General features: G+C 45.3%; 1 protein-coding gene across 3 annotated transcripts in view; it reads left to right on the top strand.

Annotated features, from left to right (window-relative positions):
- The window catches only part of SUSD6 (sushi domain containing 6), an 80679-nt gene extending 60093 nt beyond the window's left edge, over positions 1–20586 (top strand). For all 3 annotated transcript variants that reach the window (XM_057420092.1, XM_057420091.1, XM_057420093.1), the window contains 4 exons: positions 11688–11885; positions 14920–15058; positions 16187–16608; positions 18386–20586. In XM_057420092.1, coding sequence (XP_057276075.1) covers positions 11688–11885; positions 14920–15058; positions 16187–16608; positions 18386–18411 — 785 coding nt within the window. In that variant the 3' untranslated portion in view covers positions 18412–20586. The remainder of the gene's footprint in view (positions 1–11687; positions 11886–14919; positions 15059–16186; positions 16609–18385) is intronic.
- The last annotated feature ends 5374 nt before the right edge of the window (positions 20587–25960 follow it).

Genomic DNA, 25960 nt, shown 5'->3' with positions numbered 1-25960 from the left:
TTCTCAGTACAAGAAACTTCTTACTTCGTTTTGAAGCTTAGTTCTTCAGCTTCATTCTGTGTATCTTGGAGCTTTTAAATTATTGGAGTCTGGATTGAGTCTGTATCAACTAATCAGTTCAAGAAAATGTAGCTGAGAATAGCTGCACTTGCAGCATAACTAGGAGTCTCTAAGACTTTGTGATCTCTGGGAGAGCTAGGTTTGCCATGTAGAGTACTTCTGTCACCCTGTAGTGTAAGGAGCCTCCCGCTTTGAATAGGATGGCTTGAGGAGTGTTCAAGTGGGGTTATTTTTGTTTTCCTGCCAGACTTTGCAGAGAAGTTGTTTGTGATGCTGAGGTACTGTAAAGCCAGTAGGAAAGATGATTTAATATTTATGGCTAACCTAACTACATCTGGAGTGAAAATATGAAGTGTGCTTGAGAGGCTTTCCAGCGAGACAGGACTAATAATTCTTTGCAGTTCTGCCCAGCCAGTGGTAAATTATTTGAGTGCTTGTTCTGACAGGTCCCATGACAGAGATGAGTCATTCTTAAACAAATCTGCCCAGATATTAGATATATTCAGTGGTCCTAAACAGAGCCAAAGGTCAGAAGAAAAATGTCATTACATGATGTAAAAGTGTTTTCCAGTGCATGTTGATGTAGCAAATTAAGGTTTCAGGATTGCTGTCCTTACCCACCTTTCCTTGGCAAAACTGTCTGTAGACGTACTGCAGAGGGAAACTTCAGTAACCTAGGGCTATGAGCTTCCCCTCTCAGTTTCCACGTAGATGAAAGTGGAACAATGTTTAGCACAAAGCCATCTCCTGTGTGCATGCCATTACTAGATCAGCCTTGGCCAAACTTCCAAATTAGTACTGTTTGGATAGGCTGAGTCAAAGGCAACAGCTGCTGCTGCTGGAAGGATGAAAAATTAATCAGCTGTGAGAGGCTCATTAGTGAATGAAGGAGGCCTACCAGGGCAGAGCTTTAAAGTGACTTGGCTAGTCACTTCAGTCACCATGCACAGTAAGAAGACAGGGCTCCTTTCTAAACTCTAAAATTCTTACTCTGGAGATTCCCATGTCCCATCCCTACTCCCTGCCTCTTGAGTAGATACATGACTCTGCAATAATTTGCATTAAGTCTCAGAATAAACCATGGCAGAAGTGGGGTTAGAGGGTAGGCACAAGTTGGCCTCTTAGGTAAGGAGGAGCCAGTTGTTTGTGTAGGTTTGTGGTGTCTACTGGAGTTCCACCTCACAGTAGAAGGAGAGCAATGGACTCCTACTGCTGCTAGTGTTACCAGAGCTTGAGTGGCTGTGCTGGAGCCTGCAACGGAGATGTGTTTTGGGAAACTGCCATAAGAAGAACTTTTAAGGCCTTACCAGAAAAGGACCTTGATTACTGTACTAAGATGAAGTTTAGGGAGTAGAAATGTTTTGTAGTCATCTGTAAATCTGAGGCACTGCTAAATTATAGGCTTCTTGTCACTTGCTGGTAGAGATGAGTTTTGCTCTGCCATATTCTGAAGGTATATTTCCCCTGTGACCTCACCTAGTGTCAGCAGAGGGACACGTTTATTTCAGTCAGGACTTACAGACCAGTCAGCACAAATCAGTCATCCCTGTCCTATCAAAACCTCATGTCCAAAATCAGCATGAGCATCTGATAGTTATGCTTTTTCCTATTGTGTCTTACTGTTTTTGTTGAAGAGTCAGATGCTTTTCCTGAGACCAGAACCCAGAGTGTGTGTCAGGCTTTTACCCTAAATGACCGGTTTGGGCATTACCATATCCAAATTGAAAACCCACCTAGGGTGGAAACAGCAGGGTGAATGCGCAGGTTACCTCTGAATTGAGACCAGTTTTTAGTTTTGTAGGTTTCTGGAAAGAGGTGAGTAGGGACAAGATGAGCAGTCAAAGCTGTGTGAAGAGTGAAGTTTAAAATTAGCAGCAGTAATTGAGGACAGTGGATGTTAAATCTGAATTCAAATGCCACGTTAATAACTTTTTTACTAACCTGCCTCTACACAGTAGGTGCTCTAAGTTTCTGTGCAGATGCCTCTTTTTTTTTTTTTTTTTTTTTTTTGGTAAGAATATCAAATTATTTTGACAAGTTCTTGTTACATTTTTAACTAATCTCCTTGTTGCAATATAAAGGAAGATTTGGACTCTTTAAATTTCTTAATCAGAATTTCAAACTAAACCCCATATGCAACTTCCTTAGGGTAGGGGAACCCTCTTAATATTTTTTCGGGGGGGAGGGGGGAACCCACAGAACTGTCTGGGTGCTACTTATGACTGTGGGTTCTGGGTTTCAAAACCAGAATCCAGGACTCTGCCAATTATACAAAGTGTTGTTACACACTTGCTTAATTTCCTTTTCCAAACACATGGAAGTAATTATGGGGTGGTTGGAAGAAGGCACGGAGAGGCCAGAAGCAGCCTTTGGAAACAAAAGCAAATGAAACATGTGCCACTTGGAAAGCTGTGCTATGCCCGCGGGGAGAGCAGGTTTCTGTATTAAACTGGTCAGCTGGTTTTTGTCCTTACTGGACCTGAGCAAGCTGCATGAGCTTCCACACACATCACCAACAGCAATTATTGATTTGTGTTTGTGTGCGTGTGTGTGTGTGTGTGTGTGTGTGTGCAACAATAAGATTGCTTTATCAGAAGATCTTGAAAACAGTTCTGCAGTTGTTCGTGGTTTGTTTCCCCCTCCTCGTAAATGTTTCCGGAATTAATTTAGCCATCCTGGCTTTGTTTAAAAGCACCAGGTTGTTGTCTTATGATCTGGGGTTATCGTGATGTCCAGAATGCCCGGTGCGGATGAGAGCTCTGCTGCAGTCAGCCCTGTGCAAACATAATGCAGAGCCAAGTCTGAGGAATTTGGCAGTCTTGGAGTTTTCAGCCTTGGAGTTTGTCAGGCTGAATCATTTGGGAATGTATCTGAGGGGAGCGCATTACAGGTAGGCCTATAGCAGGGAAAATAATACAGTTGTCATAGTGAGTAGCACTGTTCTAGGGAGGCAAATCTGCTGCTGGAGTGCAGTCGTGTTTTGGTTGCTGCTTTCCATTACGGAAATCTTCCTGTCGCCAATGTGGGTTTTTGTTAGCCCTGTGTCTTGGTTGTCCCTCCCTAGCATGCAGTAGTCTGTGCTCCTGTTTTGGAGTCAAAAAGGAACTTGAAGGCATGAAATGTTGTGGGTTTTTTTCCTGCAATTTCAGTGGGAAAGGGAGTTGTCCAACTGAAGCAAAGCTTTCCAAGGGGCAAATTGAGGGAAGTACATTTGATATTGAGATAATCTGTAGCGCTCTAGAAGCACCCCTGGCAGCTTCATATAGCCTAAACATTTTGACTGTTGTAGAATGTAAATAAAATTTGCATTTTAGAGCAGGCTTTGATGCTAATGGTTTTCTTTTTAGGAGATAAGCCACTGGGGGGAAAAAAAAGCTTATTTCTAATAGAAAGATAGACAAGACCCATAATTAATGTTGCACTAGCAGGCTTCCTCCATGGTTGGCTAATCACAGCTGAGTGTTAATAAGCATAGAGTTTTTTTAAATACTGTTGTAACATGTTAATTAAGATAATTCGGCTCCATGTGTCTCTTGAGTTACCAGATGGCGACTGCATTGGTGGAAGGCTGCAATTAGAGTCTTTTCTTTCTTGCTTTTTCTTCCTCCTGCCCTTAAGGAAAAAAAAATAAAATGAGGCAGCTTTGGTGTGTAGGGGATGGCTGTGTGAGGGGTGCCTGTTACTGTACACAGTGTGCTTGTGTCTAATTATATAAATGCACTGCTATATGATTATATATACAAATCTCTCTGCTTTGGTTTCTTCTCATTTACCCACATTATGGCATAAAGAAAAATAAGCCTCCTCTTCAGGGTATGTCCTTGCTAGGGAAACCGTAATTTCGTCATAAAGGCTCCAGTCCTGCTCAATTTGTTCTTCTGTCAGTGACTTCAGAGTAAGCAGCATCTGGAGCCAGAAAAGACAGAGAGCTTATTTTTCAGTGGACTTTGGCCCCTGGTTAATACACAGAACCCAAAAGAGGGTTATGTTTTGCACTGTGTTTTCCAGGAAGGCTTAAAATATTTTAGGGGCAGGGTCCACGAGAAATGTGTGTGCTCACAATGGAGGCCTTTTGTTGACTTCTGCCTCCTCTAAGTAAAATATAAAGAGGTCCTTTAGCCTCAGCTGTTGTGCCTGGGCCCCGGCAGCAGCTGCCGTCTTGGGTTTGTCCCTGTGGGAAATCACCCATCTGCTCATGGGCTAGAGAAAGCCAGAGTGCTGTAAAGGAGAGGGTTCAAAATCTCTTCCCTGGTTCCAGTCCCCATCTCCACCCCAGAAATTATAGACCAGTGGAAAACCTGGGCATCTGGTAATCTGTCTTCTATGGTGTGAATGCGATCTCCAGCTAGAAACATACTGAATTCTCAACTCCTTCCAGCTGGCAGAGGGTAGCTTCAGTCTGGGTCCCTTTTCAGATGTTGTATCTGCAGCTACTCTTATTTGCATAGTTAAAACACATGGGTTAGCACACTTGTGGGCAATAGGCAAAAACCCACTAACACCTCGACCTGTCTGGAAAGGAAGCAGAGCATGCTTCACCTCCATTGGGAAAGATCTACCTTCCCTCTAGAGAGAAGGCTTTATAATGTCTGTGGGAGACATTGGAATTTAGTTATGTGAGCTAAAAAATGTCCCCCCAGATGTCCCTAAGGGTACTGGGAAAGGGTAGAATCTCAAATATAATTCTCAGAGCAGGCCATTACTGCGCTTTTCAGAGCCAGCCTGCCAAGAGAAACCCCAGTCTAAAGCACGTGGCTCTTAGTGTTCAGCACAGACCTGCTGCTACATGCAGTGACATTTATCTGTGGAATACTTGATGAGCCATTTCCTAGCCTGACACTGGAATTAATCCAAATGCTCGGCTGGGGAGAACAATGCAGAAGCAGAGGGTGCATAGTGGGAAGCTGCTGTGCTGAAAGCTGTTGAGTTCACCCAGGCAAACATCACTGGTTGGAAACCTGAAGGTATTTAGCACTCAGAAATGAAGCTGGCATTCTTACTAGTTGGAGCATGTGACTGCTTTTGCGTTTACCCCTTGTGCTTCTATCACTACAGTGCATCCCCTTGTCATTGCTTTGTCAACAGGGAGGAAGGAAGGTGTGGGTGAGGAAGAGGCAGTTCTGTTGATCAGAGCCTATCTGGTTCTTTTTGCGTGCAGACCAGCTGTCTGGGAAGTGATTTTTGCTTTGGAAGAAGATGGTGTTTAGCTGATGTAGCTAGTCTAAAAAGGGCATGAAATGGTAACAGACTTGCTTCTTACTAAAACCAAACTGCTGCTGAGGGAGGAGGGGCTTCCAAAATGTGCTTTTGCTGGATATAGGCTAGCTTGTGGGCACAAGGGAAGAGAGGAGAAACAAGGATGTTGCCTGTCTAGATTTCACACTGGAAGGGAAGCTACCTAGTCTTCTCCCCCCAAGTCATCTCCTGCTTTGCAGCAGATGCCTGGAGCCAAATGCCAGTTCTGCCTCAGGCAGAAGGAAGTGTTATGTGTGACTCAAGACCCTGGTTTAAGAGGAAAAAAATCCTGACCCAAAAAGGAGCTTGTTTTTGCAAACAAAGGTTTGCAAAACCCAAAGGTATTGTTTTTGTTCTGCAGTCAGGATGTCACTGCAGAAAAGCGGCTAACTTGGACAGTGTATTTCCTGTCTGTTAGTTGGGAAGGGTCTATAAAACAAATTCTTGGTGTTGGAAATGGTGTGTATGCCAGTTGTATGCATGCTTTTAGTTTCAGTGCTGCTTTTCTGTTTTTTTTTTTCTTGCAGTAGGTATATAGTGGGGTTTTAAGTTCATCATATGCTAGGTAGGGATCTGTCCTTCCCTAACAAATGTGATGGGGTTTGAGATGACTGTTTCTCTAGGAGGAAAAGCTATGTTTAAAACTGCCCCTCTCCTCCCCCCCCCCCCCCCCCCCCCCCAATAAGTTACTTGCATAGAAATTCGGACAGTGTATTCTGTTAGGTGTAAGCTGCGGCACTGCCATCTGTCTGCAGCACTGGGAGCCTAGTGTGTTGTCTTTGTTGTTGCTCAAGAAGCTGCTAAGTCAGCTTGGCAACTTTGGCTGGTTACCCTGATGCTGTGGTTAAGGATGGTAGTGGCACCATTATCTGATTGGGTCACATTCATGCTTCCCTGCCTACTGGTGACAGAGGTTGGGAGTATATACAGTAAATAGAAGGGATCCAAGAACTGGGCCAAGGGAGGGGTAAATTGCTTCCTTATTGGTTTATTAAATGACCAGGTTAGTGGAGAGGTTGGGTAGTGCCCTGCTGGCAAGAGCTGAAACTGCAAAGAGAAAAAAAACATGTCTCTTTCTCTCTTAGCAAAGGTGGCCAGAGCTCTTGCTAGCAAAATTCATTCAGTTGCTTACTATTTTCCATGAAGGAAATAGTATGGCCTCTAGTCCTAGGACAATTTAACCAGTTGCTTTGTGTTCACAAAGATGTTTGCTTACCAGGCCGGACATGGTAAGCATGTCTCAGGCTGGAATGAGACAATCATGACAGGTTTAACTAGACTGGCCAGGGGAATGTTTGCCTTGTTAGATCAGCAGGGTGGGTTTTGTTTGTAGGATGTTTTTCCTCTGTGAGCCTGGATAACATCAGTTACATGCACTATGTCTTGTAGATGAGGAAAGAGCTGAGGATCTTCCATTTCCAGTCTTCACATCCCACAAAAGTTGCAGTTGTCTAAAAAGTCAGGAGATGTTAACATATCCAAACAGGGCACATGTTTGGGGGATCCAGTAGAACAGACATTGTTTACCAGGATTGCCTTCAGAATGTTTCAGCACTGACATGTAGGATTCCTCTGGCACTGCTCTGAGGATGGTCAAACATGCTAGAGCACTCGTGTAGTCAGTGAGGAATTTACCTGAGGCTCAGTCCAGCTTCCTCTTGTAGTTGCTGGGATTTGGGCCTGACTCATATAAACAGCAACTCTGATTTGTCAGAACTGTTCTCATTCTAGCTATAGTGACCTTTGCACCTTGCTGTGGAGAAGTAGAATAAATGGTTCTGGACAATAAGTGCAAAACATCCCTTTGTTAAGCAATATTGTACCCATCTGTCTGCCCACTAGAGGTGAGCAATGCAATGGTTTGTGCTCCCCAGTTACAAATTACTCACTCTAGCAACAATGATCTTGTCTGTTCTTGTTGTCTTGTTCTGGGTGTTTTTTTGTTGCCTTTTGGGTTTTTTCTTTTCATTATAAGAATGCTTTCAGTTAAGGAGGATTTGGTTTTCATTTCTGTGTGGTCAGACTAACCAGCAAAAGAGGTGAGTGAAACACAGGTCAGGTGCTTGGTGCAGGAAAAAGGGGTGTGAGGCTCCTGCTAGGATCTGGGAGTCTTACTAGTTGAAAAAAAGAAACACACTACCAAGCAAAACAAGACTGTGGAGAGGTGCATGTCGGTCACCTCTTGTAGGGTGTTGCGCTCATGCATAGGTCACTACTAGGGAGTTTTTGTAGTTCTGTAGCCATTATCCAGTCAGACTGTTTTAATCTTACATTGTATGTGTAAGTGAAGTGTGGTGTACTTGGTTCTTGCCACAACAGGTACGACCTGCTTGGGGCTTTGGAAGTCATCTGCTTGTATGGGAATTTCGCTCTCGGAGATCAAGGTTCAGCTGTGCTCCTGTGTTTTGTGTTCTGAGTATATAAACCCCTCGCTTTTATGTCAGCATACAATATACCACATGCTTCCATCTGTGGTGTTATCTGTGACCATGGCTTGGGTTTGTGTCATTTTTACATTATGACAGAAATGTTTTGTAGCTCTTCCTCAGGTCAGTGTTCAGGACCACAGCTCAGCTTCAGCTCAGCAAGCACATGGAAGGTCCATTTCATCCTTTGGTGATTAGGTTAATCAGTTTGGCCAACTGACATCTCTTTTCATCTCTAAAAGAAGCCATGTTCCAACCCCTCACAGCTGTCTGTGAATCTGGTAGAAGAGAAAGCAAGTGGACAGTATTTTCTTATGTGACATAGACACAGAATGCTATGATAGGAAACTACGTGTAGGTATATACTGACTTAAAAATTTCTCATTTGTGTATAAAAACAGTCTATATATTAAATACCTAGTATTTTGGAATGACACTTGCAGAAACCCCAGTGCATAACTTTATTTCTGCCTGTCAATCTGGAAATGACAGTTTCCTTACCTCTGAACAGAGTTCAAAATGTTTGGACTTCTCGTCAGTTGTTATCTCCTTCCTGTTTTCCAGCAGTGTATGCTGGCAGAGAACCAGCTCTCGCAGGAGCAGTCATGAACATCAGTACCTTAGAAATGGGGCCTTTGGGAGTAGAGTTTTTCTCCTGTTGTGCACAGTGCTGCAGTGTTCAAAACCACTGTTTTGGTGTGTCCTCAAAGCGTAATGGTTCAAAATGCAAGTGTAGAATGTTGGCAACCCCCTAGGAAGTTGATAACTTCCATAACTTGGCTCTCTTTCTCTTCCCTACCTGGCATGAATGTTTGTTTCAAGATGTCTCATAAGTGCTGGGGTGCTTCCAAGAGCATGTGTTTCAGGGAGGGAGTTGATGAAATTCCTGCATGTTTCTTTGTATTTCAGATATAACCCAGTGCCATTGTGAGTCTGGGCTGAGGCTATTGGGAAGGGGGTTGATTGTTACAATCTCATGAAACATCAGCAAAACTTAATGCCCCGAGCTGCAGACTTGGGGCATAAGCTTTGCTGGTGTTTTATGAGATAAATGGTAGTGCAGAATCAGACTACCTTTTCTTCTGTTAGCCCCATTTTAGATGACGTGTATGGAGGCAATTGAAGAAACTCATTATGGAGTATGTGAAAGCTGAAGGTGCTGAAAACTTAGGAACCGGTCACTGCTGTGAAATGCTGCATTGTCTGTTCTGAGCTTCCTGGGTGCCTGTGTTACAGTGAGATGGGACTTGGTTTGTAGAGGTGCTGAGCTCCGTCAGAGATACCAGGGAAGGGGAGCTTGGTCCAGCAGCAAGCAGAGATATTTGATTTCCTCAGGTTTTCAGGCACCACCAGTTCATCTTACCTACCTAATTGCCCTTGCCTGGGCCATCTCCAACAGTCTTTAAAGCCATCAGCAGTGTCTAATAGCCCTCTCCAAAGCTGCAGGCTCTGAGATGCTCTGTTCCCCTCAGAGTGCCTTGCAAAGGACAGTTCACATAGTCTTCCAAGGAAGCTGGGGTTGCCCAGAGATGTTCAGTCAGGTTGAGAGTGGAGGGCATTGGTGTTCTGGCTGCCTGATCCAGATCTTTCCCTCAGCACATGAACGGTGTTCTTCCATCACACTGAAGGTGATGTTTTAAAATACTTGTGAGTCTCTTGGATGCTGTGAAGACAAATGAGCTAAAGGGGAGGGGGGGGGGGGGGGGAGATAGTGGGGAGGGGAAAGGGGGAGGTGACTAATTCTGCAATCTCTTCCCTGTGAAGAGGATGAATCAGGGACAACTGACTGAACACACTTACCAGCTGCTTCTCTCCTTTTGTATGCCAAGTGCAGCTGAGGAAAAAGCCAGTCTGCAGTTGGGTAGCTGCAAGCCCTTGAGTAAGGAGGCCAAGCCAGGGTTCTGTAAGTGACTGATGTGGTATTTATAACTCATCAGTGTAAATGGCACTTTGCAACAGAAGGGGAACCAAACTGTGAGCTGCTGCCTGGTCCAAAAGAGCTCCTGGCAGAGCGGTCATGGTCAGGAGAAGGGGGAACGCAGGAACAAACTCTGTTTGCTGCAGTCAGTTAGAAAGATGCTGTGTGTGGCTCACAAGCAATTCCAGGCATCTCGTTTGGCATAAAAAGGTGTAAGAAGGTTGTCCTCTCTGCACCTGAGTTTTGTCCGCTGCTGTGGCAGAAATAGCTTTTCCCCAAGGCTGTCCCCCATTGCCTAGACAGGTACACATTAAGTTGCTGAGAAGATTTCTGGTGCTCTTGCTATTTAGCAAGAAACCCTTCTCCTGGGCTGCAGATGAAGCAGGGTATATGTCTGTGTGCCTGAAAGTGAACTGTGCCTTGAATCTGTCTCTTCAGCTGATCCCAGCTGACCCTAAGTGTTGGACAGGCTTAAAGTGAAAGCAAGTTTTAGCTTCATAAGTCAAAGGGTTAAAATACTGGTTACAAAATGGGAAATTATTGCAGAAAGAAAAAATAAAGAAACAGAAGAGGCAACAGTTAATACTCGGGAGGCATGGAACAGTGGCTTCTCTGAAGCTTATTGAAGAATAAATCTCCTCAAGAACAAAGTCATCTTGAAGAGCTGCCGTTTAGACCCCTGTTAACCTCTTCTCTCAAGAAGTAAATTGAATTGCTGTTATAAAGCTGGCAGGCCTCATACCAGAGGGTTTTTGGCTTTGCTCAGCATTTCATCTTGGGATTTACTGGCATTTACAAGGCAGTACCTATGATGCATTCACACATGTGATTAGGTTCAAGGGTCACCTCCACTGCAGCAGTGTAGCAAAATTTTCCACAGTGGAATGAAGCTTAGACCTTTCCCAAAATCCAGTTACTTGAACTTCGCCCAGCTGTTTCTTGCTGTTTGTCCCACAGTAAGTGGGACACTTAGAGGCAGAAAGTGGGAATGCGTGCTCTAGGGTTTACGGGCAGGCCTGGATCACCACGCTCTGATGGAATAGGGTGTGGGTGGGTTAGCTGGTTTTCTGTGCTGCAAGATCATTCATGAGAAATCTTTGCAGTATTTTCTTTTGTGAAGTTTGAGAAGCTGATGTGGATTTAAAGGGAAAAAAATATGGATTTCTCCCTCATTCAGCCCCAGCAGATACAGTGTTGGGGCTGTTCTGCCGGGTCACTGTGACCTGCCAGAGGAGAGGAACTTCTATGCAATAGGACTATCTTGGGTTTAGTGCAGTTTCATCAGTTGTGGTTTGTTGTTTTTATTCGAATGGCTATCAAAAATTCTACAGGAAAATTTCTGGCATGTGCTGTGTCTATACCATTAGTCAGCATAGGGGAGATGCAAGGAGAATTGTAAAGTGCCTTCAGCATTCCAAACTTCACATAGGTAAACAGAGGGGCTTTTAGAAATGCCTTTGTCGTATAACTAGTTCCTTTTTAAAATCGACTAGAATGTTTATTCCTACTGCAGCAGAGCTTTGTTTCCCATACTGTTGGTGGTTATAGCTATGTAGAATAGCTGAAATCAGTGTGACTTCCAGGGTGCCTTATGGCAATGTCTGTACCTTGATGTTGTACCCGTAGTATAGTGGAATGTTTGCTTTCTTCAGTTGTTTCAGTAAGAAATCTCACACTTTTTTTCCTTGTCAGGCTAATAGGAAAGCCTGATTGTGTTTCCCTGTGGGGAAAAGATACTGCCAAAGATTTTCTGCACCTCTTTCATGTGGAATCTCTGTTGTGTCTCTGTTCAACAATATCGCCAGTTTGATGACTGCCAACTAGATTGTACTACTGGGGTAACAAGCAGTATTTAGCAATCACAGAAGACATCAAAGGTGAAACTCAGCAGTGTTCTGTGCCATCGTGTAACAGTCTTTCCTCTTGGTTTTGGTAGCTTCTTGATTTAGTGGGTGTTCCTAGGTGGAAGTCTGCCTATGTGCCTTATCTATTGTGCATCAGATGTCTTTCTCTGAGATATCCTCCATGATGCTTTCTCTTTTCTCTAGATTGTCCCCAGCCACCACAGCCTGAGAATGGAGGCTATAAGTGCCACCCTAGCCCCTGCAACAACCCTCTGACATCAGGCAGTGTCATTGAGTATCTTTGTGTCGAAGGCTACATGCTGAAAGGAGATTATAAATACTTGACCTGCAAGAATGGAGAGTGGAACCCAGCCATGGAAGTCAGCTGCAGGCTCAGTCCAGGTGAGTGCTCCCTGACTCCAGTGAAACAGTTAGAACTGCCCTTGCATTGGCTTTTCAGATTACTCTTAAACACTGTGTCAGTGTGATGCTGAGGAAGTCCATAGAGCTGCCTCTCATTACTCCAGCAATTGTATACATGGGGCTCATAATCACAGCTCTTCATTAAAAACGTCTCTTCTGTAAGAGCCCATGAGATGAAGGCACAGAGTCCCTAACACAAGGAGATAACCCATGGAAAGGAGTGTAAAGGAGGCAACTTGTTACTTAGGTGGAGCCTCTTATTTTGACATCCCAGAAGTGGTAGGGGCCCGAACTGAAGCATTGTCCCTGCTGTCTGGTTTTGCTTCTGATGACAGCACATTTCCCTCCGTGGCGTACCTGTATGTCCACGTGTGCAAGTGCATGTGTGATTACGTAGAGCCAGTTTTCCATCCAGACAGGTTAAGTAACTGTTGGCCTCCTTTGGTAAAGAGCTCGATGGTGCTGCTTTTCACTGTACTGGCAGGAAAGAACACTGCTGACATGGTTTCTGCTTCTCTCCAAATGGAAGTGGACAGCTTTGTTTTGTATGTGTCTCCCAGCTGAACAGGAGTTCTTCCATCAAAGCAGGAAAGTAAAAATGTTTGCAGGAAAATGTTCATCATACAGCTCTTAGTTTGTCTACAGCTTTTCTGGTTTTAAAAGTACGTGTACTGCATAAAGAGAGATCTGCCTTCCCTCTTCAAGTCTGACTTGTTGATGGAGTCTTACTGCTCAGTCATCCTGAATCAGGAAAGTGTACACTCCAGGATGAAGTCCAGTAATCCATAAAGCAAAATGTGTTAGCTTAATCAGAAGGAAACAGGAAAGTACCGTCTTAAAGCTCTTTATGGAGCTCACGGCGTACCTACGATCTGTGGAACATCCTGTCCTGTCCCAAAGACACTGTCTTCTCAGTGTCTCTGTCACAGCCACTCCTATAGCTCCTTCCTGTGATGTATAAGGAAGGGAATTGGGAGTTTACCTGGCGGCGACCAGATCCTGAAGAGGTTTTTCAAATCAGCATAAGCTTGCTTTCCACGGTGGTTCCTTCCCTCTTGCTATACCCAGGCTGGAGAACAAAGCTCTGCTATTGCAGGTAGTGTTCCCTGGGTGGCATTTCTGCCTGGTGGCACTTGGCCTTACATCAAAGCTGAAGGGACTGTGTTGTGATGAGCAGAAATCTCTCAGATTTCTTTAGCATTCTGAAGAGTCAGTGGCCTTATCAAACATACAGAGCCTCAGAAGTCTGACCCATGGAAAAAGCCATTGCTTTCACAGCACAGGCTCTGAACAGCTGGTTAGCCGATGTTTAACTAGCTGGAAGGCTAACAGGGCTAGAAGGGGGATGAGATTAGGAGACAGTAATGAGAAAGACATGGTTGGTAATGGGTAAGATCCCACGTGCTCTTTTTAGAGTAAATGAAATTCCTAGCAGTTACCAGATGTTTTGTGTAGCTCTGAGCCTGTCAGCCCCATGGCCTTTTGACAGTTTATTGTACGAGTTAGCATCCTGTTGGAACATGAGATGGTGAATGTGCTGGAGTGTACCCTGGATAGTGAGCAGTTTTACAGCATCATGTACTGATGCTGAAAATGGAGCACTCTTTTTTTTGCCCACCCTCTTTCCTGGCAGCATATTCAGAGAGCCCTTAGTAATGCTGAAAATGGAGATCCTTACTCAAACCTATTTGCCATAGAGAAAAATGTACCAGATATTGTGGTTTTTTTTTGGTTTTGGGTTGGCTTTGTTTGGTTGTTTTGCTTTGTGTGATTTTGTTTGTGTTTTTGTTGTGATTGGTTTGGTTTGGATTTTTAACCTGCTAAGAGATCAAGCTACTTCTGAAAAATTTCAGGAAAACAAGTTCAAAATAACCGTGGGTTTGACCTCCAGCTTACATGCCTGTTTTGGGCAAAGATTTCAGGTTGGAGGCTTAAAACCAATGGTCTTCCAGCTTTTTTGTTCTGCTTGCATGCTGCTCTTTCCCTCATCCCTACCTGCATATGTGTCCTGCATCCCCTGTCCTGCAGTTTGAGACCTATGCTCCCGAAGAATGTGTTGAATATAGCAAAAAGGAATTGCATATATGGGAATATCTCTAAAGTGAAATACACAATAGTATTTGCCAATGGAGAGGTGAGGTTTTTCAGATCTCTACCAAAGATGTAAATTAGCAACAGAGGCAACTCATATACAGGCAGCTATTTGCTCTAGGGAGGTGAAAGAACTAGTGTTGCATTCTAGGCATAATATGCAGTGTTCAGCAATACCAGCTGCAGGCCTTTCTCTCTCCACACCCAATGTATTCCTGTCTTGCAATGGCCCTTTAAAAGCCAGATTGGTTCCCATACAGTCACAGGGCTCAGCTAAGGAAAGTTAGGAGTGATGTGAACAGAGCACATGTATCTAACACTGAAAACTCTGCATCCTGAAGCAACAGCTGTCTTCTCTCTCTGTTCCTGGAATGTTTGTGTGAGAGAGGAACTGAATACTTGCTGTGTCCTATATGTACCCACCCAGGTGACTTCCACCCCTTCCTTTGGGACGCTGTTCCTTCAGCCAAGAAAACCCATTATTTGGAACTTTTTCTATTGTTTGGCCTAAAATACCCTGCTTATTGTGATAGATAATTATTGGCCTTGCTGGTGACATAGGGCATTTTTTAGCTTTTGCTCAGCCAGATCTGTATGTTACATGACCCTTACCACCATCTATCAGTGCCCATGGCCTGCTTGCACTGCTTTTCTGTTTGTCTTGTGTTTTTTTCCAAAGGACACTTCTATGTGCATGTTCTATTTTAGATTCCCAGTATAGCTGTTGTAGAGATGTCAGCTTGGGCTCTGAACTGTCCTGTATGAGAGAGCTGGTATGCCCTGACCGTGTGGGAACTTGGGTTCCTCACATATGTGCCCAAGTGTAATTCCTGAGACCAGGCAATGTGGATGTTTTTTGGTTTTTGTCACAGTGATTTAAAGGAGTGGATCATTTTACCTTGTGTTCCTCTTGGTTTTGTAGAAAAGGACTCTCCCCCAACAATTGGAGTACCCACGCTGTCCATAGTAGCCTCCACAGCAAGCTCTGTCGCCCTGATTCTGCTCTTGGTTGTGCTGTTTGTTTTGCTGCAGCCAAAGCTGAAGTCATTCCATCATAGCAGGTAAGTGTAGCTGGGGTTTGGAGGTACTCAGAGGCATCCTGTTTCTTTGCAACAGAAACGCATTAAGGTACTTGGTTTCGACATCCATTTTGGAGCAACTTACCTATGCTCAGTGGCACCTCTGCCCCATGGCCCAGCAGTAGTCTGAAATGGTGATCTGTGATACCCAGCTGCAGGCCCCATTCAGACATGCATCTGATGATGCCATACCTGGCTATAGGTAATCTCCTGTGCCTTGTAGGCTTGGATAGCTACCACAGTATGTGTCTGGGTATATATGTGCATCTCCCCCAGTCTCTTTGTGAGATCCTATGGACATGAATGCAGGCAGTACTGCTGATTAGCATGCAAATCTGCCATTGTTCCCCACTGTGGGAAAAGAAACCTCCTGTCCTGGGTTTGTGGATGGGAGGAGGGACCCAGCCATAACACTGCTGCTGGCTGAGGTCAGCAAAGCCACTGTGGACTCTCTCTTCTGAATCAGCTACTAGTGTGCATTAAAGAAGAGCAGATATGTCTGTCCAGCAGTGGGGAGGTTGAGACGTGGAGCCTGTCCTTTTCTGAGGAAGTTCAAACCACTGGAAAAGAAATATTCAGTCTTAGGACTTTGGCCTAGGTTATTTGTGAGCTGAGGTTGTTCACACTGTGCCAGTTTAAGAGCTGCCCCACCAGAGGTTGTGTCACCAGCAGCAAAGGTGACAGAAAAGGCAGTGCTGGGTGTTGCAGAGTATATCAGTGTAACAAGCTGAAATCAGCAGTGGTCAGAGCTTGTTTTTTATCTGCTGACAGCAGAGGGCTCTGAATCATGATCTGTGTCAAATTTAGCTGGACACAGGTGAGGTTGGAAGTATTGTAACCTTTTTCAGCTCTTGCTGCTAAATCCATCAGGCATTCTGAATTACAGCCCCTGTTCATGTTTATGGCAATTCATAGTAGGGCTGCAAGGCTATGCTTGCTTGACTTTGTTAAACCACCATTCGTGTTTTTGTCCTCCCGTAAATAAGTCAGTGGTGAGCATTAGAGTTCTGCTGTGGGAGGTTCCTGGAGTTCATGGTAACATATTAAAATATAAATACTCCACTTGATTTCTCCTCCTCCTCCTCCCCCCTTTTGTTTCTTTTTTTTAAGGCGAGACCAAGGTGTGTCTGGAGATCAGGTCTCCATCATGGTGGATGGTGTCCAAGTGGCCTTGCCATCCTATGAAGAAGCTGTGTATGGCAGCACAGGGAACTGCATTCCACCCTCGGACTCCCGAGTGCAGATTGTGCTCTCAGAGGGAGCTGGTCAGAATGGAACCAGAGAAACGCAACAGCAGGACCAAGGGGCTCGCAATAGCTTTGAAAGAGAAGATGAAGCCCCTGGACATTCTGGACTGTGTGAAGCCAGTGGCTCTCAGCGCTCTGAAACTGTTCTTGTGCATCAGGCTGCTACCTCTTCCTGGGTAGCTGGCATGGCTAGCAGTAGACCTGTACGCAAAGAAGTCCAAGATTCAGAAAGCAGTGACATACAGAGTCTTTTATCACTCACTTCCTCTGAGGAATACACAGATGGTATGTAACTTGGGCAGCGAGCACCGAATGAGACCCTTGTAAGAGTAGGTCCTGCAGTTGACTACCCAGAATGAAAATGGCAAGGAATGCCCTTATGTATGTCAGGCAAAGGAGGAGCTTTTGAAAAGAGATGTCCCGGTCTCCATGGCATGTTTCACAACTTATATGTGCAAGCAGTGTTTTGACACCTTCTTTTGAGGTTTGTGGTACTCAGACTGGAAGCCCAGGGCAGCATGGAAAGACTGTTGGGGTTCTTCTATTCACTCCTGTTGCCTTAGCAAAGAATTTGCAGAGAAATGCCAACATCACAGTGCAAATGCAGTAAAATAGCTGTGTTTGTGCAAAACAAGTTGGTGGGAGTGGGAGGTTATGCTTGGAATACACACCCTTTGTGATGTTTGGGCTTCTTCATTTTTAGACTGTTTAAGTAAACAGCTTACTGCCATGGTGCATACAGCGCTGCAGCCATGGCATGTGAGAAGAACCAAAAGGGATGTGCTTGAATGTGCTGTAAGGGCAGAGGGGCTAGTCTGTTAAACAGCCAGTGCATCTCGCATTCTCCACTTCTGTTCTGCCCTGAAGGAGTGGCTTTACAGTGCCAGAGCTGATGTGAAGCTGCAGCTTAAGGTTGCTTCTACAGAGATTGCTTGTCTTGGGAAAGAAGTGTAACTAGCTTGTAGGTAGCTCAGGGCAGAGCTTCTCCTTTCCATAGTGTCAAGCCCTACAGCCATAGTAATGCCTTGCAGAACCCTTGCAGTAAAAACAGTTAAAGGGGATTTCTGCTAAAGGTTGAATAGCAACATGTCCTGAGCCAGGCATTAAACCTCAAGTGCTTAAACAGCAGAAATCCAGGAATGAAGCTTAACAAAACAAGTCCATAGTGTAGAAATTAGAGGATGTTGCCTCTGCACTGTCATTTTTATCACTGCCTGAAAACATGTATTGCATCTAAGGCTTGTTGTAGAGCAGCAGATTGCCCCTTGCAGCAGGAGACTGTAAGGCTTGTGCTTATGGTTCAATGAAGAAGATGCATCTACTGGATTAGGTTGTATTTTTTTCAAGTTAGATAAAGGCAAGTGTGATTTTTGTATTTCCAGCCATCGCTGTCACAGTAAGAAACATGCCTTGGACATTTTTAGGAACTGAAAAGATTTTTGAGGTTATGGGAAAGAAAGAAACTGTCATTCCCAAGGGAAATTATTACCTTCCTCTAAACAACACTGGTGAGGCTCTACTGGGAATACTGCATATTGCTGTGGGACCCCCAGTTCAAGAGAGATGTGGAGAAACTAGGCAGGCTCTGTTGGAGGCCTGCCAAGATAGATAGGGGCTTGTGAGGAGTGACTGAAGGAGGTGGGCTCCTTTGCTCTGGTGAAGAAGCAGGTAAGGGCCAAGCCAACAGTTACTTTTCAGGGAGGTGAAAAGACTCTGGAGCCAAACTCTTCTCCACCAGTTGATGTAACATGGGACAGTGGCCACAAGCTGTAGTTTGACAGATTCAGTTGGGCTTTAGGAAAACATTTTGTGCTAGGAGAGTAGTGCAGGACTCAGATGGGCACCCAGAGACATGATGGAGTTTGCTGTCCTTTGAGATATTTCAAGGCTGGAGCTGGCAGGGGCAGGTTGAGGCAGTCCTCTAGAGGTCCCTTCTGCTGTGGTATGATGATAGGAAGACTGCGTTACCACAAGCTTGTCTTGCTTGCAACAGTAGTTTTTCTGTTGACATTGAACAGCAGAAGTTTGACTACTTTTTCTTTTCTCTCTCCCCACCATTCAGATATTCCCTTATTGAAGGAAGCATGAGGCCTGCTGTGTTTGGCTAGCCTTCTCCTCTTGGATTTCTTCCTCTTCCCTTCCCCCTGCCTTCAGGACAGAAGCACTCTGTGCAGCCTTCCCCGTCCTTGTGAGCTGTGCCCTGGATACCTCCACGCAGAGACGCCCCTCAGCTGAAGATCCAAAGGATGTCGCCAGGTTGCCTCCTGGATGCACCAGTGGAGTTGGTGCAGTGCTGGCTTCCCCATTCCATCAGCATCAGGGGCTCAAGGAACAGAGTGGATTTGAGCTCTCCTCTCCTCTTCCCCAGCCAGATGTTTGACAGCAGTCTCTGAAGAGCTGCTCTTTTCTTGTGCCTTTCTCCTCCTCACACTGGCTTGTTGCAGCTTATTAGCCTCTCTAGCCCCTCCGCTGCCCAGAGAGCAGTAGCTAAAGCCCCTTGCTCACTGGGTGCAGACGATTTATGTATACATATATATGTTACATAGGCTCTTCTTCCAGCATCCTCTTTGTGATAGGGCAGGACAGAACGCCTCACTGGGACTGAAGCTGGGCTTGGGAGGGATCCCAGTAAGGGGCAGCTTGTGATGTCCAGGAGCGCCTCAGATGAGATGGCCTGTGTGACAGCTTAGCTGTGCAATAACAGTTCATTGAGAATTGATAGAGCACTGAAGGCTGAGAAGTCCAACGTGTAGGAATGCCCTCTGCCCCCGTTTCAAAACCGTCTCCACAGGAGTCCATTCCTGAAGATCACTTGTGTCTCCTTCTTCCTTCTCTACCTGTGCAGCCCACTTGATCATGCCATGTTTCTAGAAGCTGGGACTGTACCACTACCAAAACAACCATTTCGGCTTTGTTCTGGTGCCAGAACAGCTCCTTGTGTTAGGTTGTAGAAGAGCCTTGGAGAGTGGGCAGTGGTTAGCAGAGCCCAGAAAGCTTGAAGGAAGGGACTTTCAGTTAACCAGCCCTGTGTTAACTATGAGTTAGCCCCATTTACTTGAGACATCAGAACTGGTACCAAATTTGTGGCCCTGCTCTTCTGAATAAGCTGTGTGTCTCAAAGCTTTTTCAGTTAAGGTGGTTCTGCGCTAAAGCTTAAGTTCCTTAGGTCATATCTCTACTTTGAGGTCTAATCTGGAAGTAGTTCAGGTATTTGAAAATATCAAGAGAAAAAACTGCCACAGGTAGTAAATGCCTAGTGCCAGTGGGGCAATCCCAGGTTACCTTTCCAGGCACACTAGGTACGTTGGTACTTGAATCCTGGTTAGCTGCCATCTCAGAGGTTGTCTTCCTAGCTTCATACAGCAAGAGTCTGCTGTTGTATCCTAATGGGCTTTAGCAGGCCCACAGAGAAGGGCTCCTTCCTTGTGGCTGGGAGTAAATAGCATTTAAAAAGTCTTCTCAACCCACCACAGTTGCCTGTTGCTGCGAGGGAAAGCTGGCTACATTGACAGCAGTGCTAGAGGACACCATAGCTTATTCCTGAACCTAGGTTTTGAAGATTATTTTAAGTTCTGGTAACAGGGAAAAGAAAATCCAAAAGTACATATACCTCTGCCCCCGCCATTATCTACAGCAGGTCAGAACATCCTGGTTGCTGTTAACAGCACTCTCATTTTGCAGGAAGCCACATTCATCTGAGGTAGGTGATCCAGTCACAAAGGCATTGTGGTTGTAAGGTTCTTCACCAGGGAGGTCTGGATGGTGTTCCGTGGGATTGGTTTCAGCAAGAAGAGTTGGCTTCTTAGATGCACGTACCTTGTCCTAACTATCTTGAAGTAACCAGGGAAGTGTTTGCCCTGCGAGAAGCTGCTAAATTTTTGAGTTGAAGGAGCAAAATGTCATGGCCTTACACATCATGTGGTAGCGTACTGGTAAATAGGGTTACTGTCTTTGCTGCTTTGCTTTTGGCTTGTATGATCTTCACCATCCTCACCCTTGTTGCCCCAGGAACATACCGACACAGTGCTTGGTAAAAGTGATGCAACACCTTTATATATAAAATTACTGTGGCTTAGCTCCAGTTCCTGGAAATGGGGATTAGCCACAGTATCCACCCATTGTACACACTGCTCCTGTTCCTGATTAACTGTTAAATCCCAGGACACCTGGGACAGCATGTGCCTGTGAATGGAAAAATCCTATTTTCCCTATCCTTGTTTTAGAGGGATGTTATTAATTTAAAAATACAGTATTTTAAACTTCTTCCTTGCTCATTTTACCTTGCATTAACACAGGGATTTGATAAATTCCCTATGGGTATTTTTTTGTTCAGTTTGGGTGGGGAAAATCCCATGTCCCTTTACAATGGGCTGCAGCGTCTCAGCTTCAGGCATTGTAGGGAGCAAATGTTGCTTACACGTCTGCTATTGGAACTTTAGAAGGTAAGCATGGAAAGCTTGTATTTAATTTGTACCTTCTACCTTGGGCAAATTGTCTCGTTTGCTGGTTTGTCAGGACAGAGGGATCAAGTGAGCGCAGTGGTAAGGAAGGGAGTATGAAGGGAAGAGTATGAGACTTTGACTTCTTTCCTGCTACCTAACCAAGTTGGAGCAGGAGTTGCTCTCTATGCACTTAAGGTCCTGTCTGCTCAAGCTGCCACTCAGCCGTCAAGGTGTAGAACTTGGGTACATCCTGTTTTCCTGCAAGGGACAGTGCTCTAACTTAGTGTTGCCATCAGGTTGGTGGGAGAATCCTGCAATGAATCGGGAAGCTGATCCCAAGGCCTGACTTCACCCTGGACAGGAGCCTGTTCCATCAGTAGAAAGCACGTATTGCGTGGCCCTGCCTCTCTCTGCTATTGTAAAGCAAGCAGCTGCCAGTTTGGGAGAGAAAAACACAATTTGGGTGGGGAAGAGAAGGAAGCAAGCTGCACAGATGAGAGAGTGCTTTAGTTTTGTTTCATTTATAGAAATTGTGGGAAATGGCTTTACTAAGGAGCAGGAAGTGTGGAGGTGGAGGGAAATATGCAAGCATAGATCTTATGATCACCATAAACAGGCAGCTTCTGTTGGCTTGCTGAGGGTAAGCCAGCAGCTCCCAGGCTGGTCTGTGGTGTGCTGGCTGGTAACCCCAGCTCACACTTTGAGCTCCTGCCCAAGAGCTTGTCCCCTGCAGCAGCGCTTGTGGGAACAGGCCCCAGGCACCCCTGCAACCCAGAACATGGAAAATGGTTTGCAGGCATCACATCCCTCTTGCCCATGTTCTCAGCTTTAGTGTTTATTTTCATATGAAGTGAGGTAGAATGGCTAGGGAAGAACCTGAGAGATGTCTGCTCGATGAGGGTTTTTTGAGGGAGGCGGGAGCAAGGCCTCACTTTCCTGATTATCAAGCAATTGCTGCTCATTTGTGTTTGTCTTCGTTCTGTGGTTGGGAAGGATTGGGAAGGCTTCTGGGCTGAGATTTTTTTAAAAAAGGAACAAAAATAAAAAATTAAACCTCACCCCCCAAAAAACCCTCCCAAACAATCAGAAAACCCAACAAAACCTAAATTGCACAGTCCTGTCTCAAATGAGAAAGGGCTGAGGCTTAAGGATCTTTCAGTGGTGAGCTCCGCTCTGTCTTGGGATCGTTCATTACCTCTGAGCACAGAGTGGCCTCTTTGGCTGTTGCCATAGGTAGGTGCAGCCTGGATCTTGGCTCAGATCATAAGGGCTCAGCCTTGCAGGGTGTCACATAGCACATTACTGGGGGGTTTAACTTACATTTTTTTTTCTGATGGGGCCAGAGCCACTTTCACTCCCCCCCCCGTGTTTGGCAGAAGAATTCAAAGGGAGGTATTTCTTCCCATTTAACACTCCTGACATAATCATCTCGTGCTCAGACATGCTGGATCCTGGGATATTCAAGAACAGCAAAACACTTTAGTTACACTGGGAAAATAAAAATAGCACTTATTTTAAATGTTTCAGTTATTTTTGGAGTCCGATACGTTAAAAAGGGGCATTTCAGAAATTGAGACTATTAAGGTGCAATAGAAAACCTTCCTTGCTCCCTTTCAGTTGCATAGATTAAAAAAAATGAAGAAAATTGAACCTACTTCAGTGTTTACAGCCCAAGTGTGGCAGAACTGGACCGGCCTGAGAGAACCAGGAAGTGAAGCTGACACAGTCTCCAGTCAGGATCTGCATGCTGAAGCTCAGCTCAGGGTGAGCTGGCTTGAATTGGGTGAGAGGCTGCCCTGCGGGGGGTATGGTCAGCAGCATTGATGGAAGAGATGGGTTTGTGTGGTTTTGCTTTAAATAGCTTGCATCTCCCCACCACTACTGCGTAAGAGGTGAAAAAGCCAGAAGGAGAGACGTGCTGTAGCATGTCAGCCTATGGAGTTGTTGCCAAGTTAAAACTGAAGGAGTTTGGGAAGGAGAAGAGCTTAATGCATTGTTATCCCTTTTCTTAACCACCAGGGAACTTGCTGCGTAGAAGAATGCTTACACAGCAAGCATGCTGCTTGTTCACCCCTCAGACATCTCCCCTGAGGTTTCTGCTTGTTCTTTCAGCTCCGGTGTGGTGAACTGTTTAATGTATCTGAAGCCTTTATGTGGCCTTTCAGCACGTGGAGAAGTCAGGTGCGTCAGGAAGAAATCTATTCCATGTGTTCTGGGAGTAAACATCCTAAGATGCTCCTAGAGGTGGATGACTTGGGTCAGTACTAAGGAGTAGGGCTGAGAGAGCAATAGGCTCAGCCCTTGGAAGTCATCTGGGATGGCCAAGTCACTTGTGGCACAGAAAAGGGAACCCAAGGAGGGGGGTAAGGAAGGGCTGTAACTGCACAGAGGTATGCTGCAGGCTCATGAGCTAATGCATTCATGACTGGGCTCTAAGGAAGCTCGTGCTTTGTTTAGGTGATTTAGCAGATACCTGCAGGCTTGCTGTATAAAAAAATCAATTTCCAGCTGGTTGGACCCACTGAGATTTCCTCGCTGACCTTGTCAGAACACATTTGTGAAACCTGGTATTGCTGTTCCGATAGCAGGTGTTTAAAGGAAAAAAAAATCTGCCTTATTACTCTCTCCAGGTAACCAGTTAAATCACTGTCACTTTCTGGTTTCTGTATATAAATGCAATAAACCCCATCCATTTTGAATGTCCTGCCTCACCCCGTCCTCATCCTCCAGTCCTTACCAGGGAACTGCAGATCAAACTCGCTCTTTGTGAAAACCTTTGTTTGCAGAAGAACTTAAGAAACCTTTATTCTCTGATACACATTGGAAGCGCAGAGAGGTTTCCTAGAGCAGGCTTCCTTTTAAGACTGTATTTTTATACAGGAAATAAGCCTTTTTCCAGTCCTTCACCCCCCCCCTCCTCCTGCCTGTGCACACCAGGACAGAGCAGCCGCTTCGCACACCTCTGCTCAGGGCCCTGTGTGCAGCACTGCTTCCCAACAAGCCCCTGCAGGGGTGTGCAGCTACATGTACCCACCAGAGCAGGTTCTGCTGATGTCCGCATATGCTTCCCTTGAGCTGTGCTGCTGCTTCTGTCGTCGTGTGAGCAAGGATGGAGGTGACTTGAGCTGTGCTGGAAAATGTTTCTGATTCTCCAATGTGCTTCCTTCCAAAAGAAACCAAGTGAGGTTGGCTGTGAAGCAGATGTCTGAGATGCGGTGGGTTAGGGTGCTGGTGGTTACTGATGCAAAGGGAAGGGGATATCGGTTGCCTTTGTGCATTAATCTTCTTTCCTGTATGTGTTTTCTTTTTATCTGAATTGCACCACTATGGAATTATTTTGCAGAATGGTACTCCATATATATGTGGGATTTAAAAACAAAACCATAATTGATGCTGTGCAGGATGTCACTCAATTGGTTTTATTTTGCTTTATTTTATATATATATTTTCTGGTATCCTGTACATTGCAGTGGGTGTGAAGATAGTATTTTAATATTTGTACAAAGTTTAATTTAATTGTTCTATGTATATAACTGCATTTCTAAATTAAAAAAATCTTTTGAAGTGAAGCTGTAATCTCTTGTGTATTTCTTTTGACCACTTGGGCCTTGTAGACTGGAAATGTGGCAGGCCATCAGTGAGTAAGTTGCAGTAGTGCAGTGCCTTCCCTGTGAAGATGAAGCCAAGCTGGGTATGTTCACATAGCTTGTGGAACCAAAGAGTGGTTTGGATTCGAAGGGACTTTAAAGCTCACCGGCTTCAGTCCCCCTGCCATGGACAAGGAAACCTTCCACTAGACCAGGCTGCTCCAAGCTCCTTCCAACTTGGCCTTGAACACTGCCAGGGATGGGGCAGCCGCAGCTTCTCTGGGCAACCTGTGCCAGTGTCTCACCACCCTCACTGTAAAGAACTTCTTTGTATTTCACCTATCAGTTTAAAGCCATTTTCCCCTATCCTATCATTACATGCCCTTGTAAAAACTCCCTCTCCAGCTTTCCTATAGGACCCCTTCAGGCACTGGAAGGCTACTATAATGTCTCCCTGGAGCCTTCTCCAGGCAGAACAACCCCAGCTCTTTCAGCCTGTCTTCACAGGAGAGGTGTTCCAGCCCTCTGACCATCTTTGTGGCCTTTCCCACAGCTCCCTGTCCCTCTTGTGCTGGGGCCCCAGAGCTGAGTGCAGCACTGCAAATCAGGTACAAGGTTGGTGCAGCCTTACAAGGGTCATCTGTTTCCAAAAACACAGATCTGATGTAAGGAGAGAAGATGCATTCTGGGGAGCATTTGAAGCAACTACAGCATGGTTCTCTTACAGTGACCTGCTTGCTGGGCTTGGAACTCACACTGATGACTGCCGCAGCGATAGCTGATGGCTGCTGCACTGTCTCCATCCGATGGTGGGGCCCTTGGGAACAGTGAGTGAGTCAGGAGAGACCGGCCAAGTTGTTAACAACGGGAAAGGGGAGGGGAACAAGGTTTAAAAGGATGATGTATGGTATTGCATGAGAGTACTTTGGGGAGGAAGGAGGGGTGAACATAATAAACGTGTAATTTATCATGGAGACGAGACTTATGTAGGAAGAGGATGGTATTTTTAGAGGGAAGATAGCTCTCACTGGGGAAATACTAGTCCCACGTGGGCAGCAGGACCACACAGGAGACATCTTTCAAATCTATGGGTGCAGACAGTGTAGGCCAAGGTGCAGAGGTTTGGCTCGGTGTGGGCTCTGCACTTCCCTCTTCTAGGTAGCTGAGTTGTGCTGCACTGGGATGCTGCCGGAGCAGACACCAGCTGTTCTGTTAGTGCCATAATGGGCCCTTTTAATTACTGTTATTAGTGTTTACTTTGCTTCGAAGACCTAAGGTAACACTGCCCTCTGAGGCAAGTGTGCTATTGAGCGCTCCTTTCTTTTAAGGAGATCTGTTGGCACTGTAAAAGGGAAGGAGAATGGGGATCCTTTCGCCAACTTGTTCAAAGCATGTTAAGAGATGTTACAAGATATTTGTATGCTCATACATGTGATTCTCGTCATCTGTGGAGAAAAGGACAAGAGAAGGGAAGGGGGTGACATCTACCTTCCTCCTATTTCCATTTATTCCTTGATTTATTCCCACATCGTAAGCTGATCTTGCTATAGTTTTGTCACTACAAAACTGGAGCTCAGTGGCCTGTGCAGACAGTTAGCATGTGGGAAG

The sequence above is a fragment of the Pezoporus wallicus genome, unplaced genomic scaffold, assembly GCF_028554395.1.
Source record: "Pezoporus wallicus isolate ANWC-B61680 ecotype Strahan unplaced genomic scaffold, APGP_CSIRO_Pwel_v1 contig_5418, whole genome shotgun sequence".
In the NCBI taxonomy this organism is placed as follows: Eukaryota; Metazoa; Chordata; class Aves; order Psittaciformes; family Psittacidae; genus Pezoporus; species Pezoporus wallicus.
This window is presented reverse-complemented; position numbering and strand designations above follow the sequence as displayed.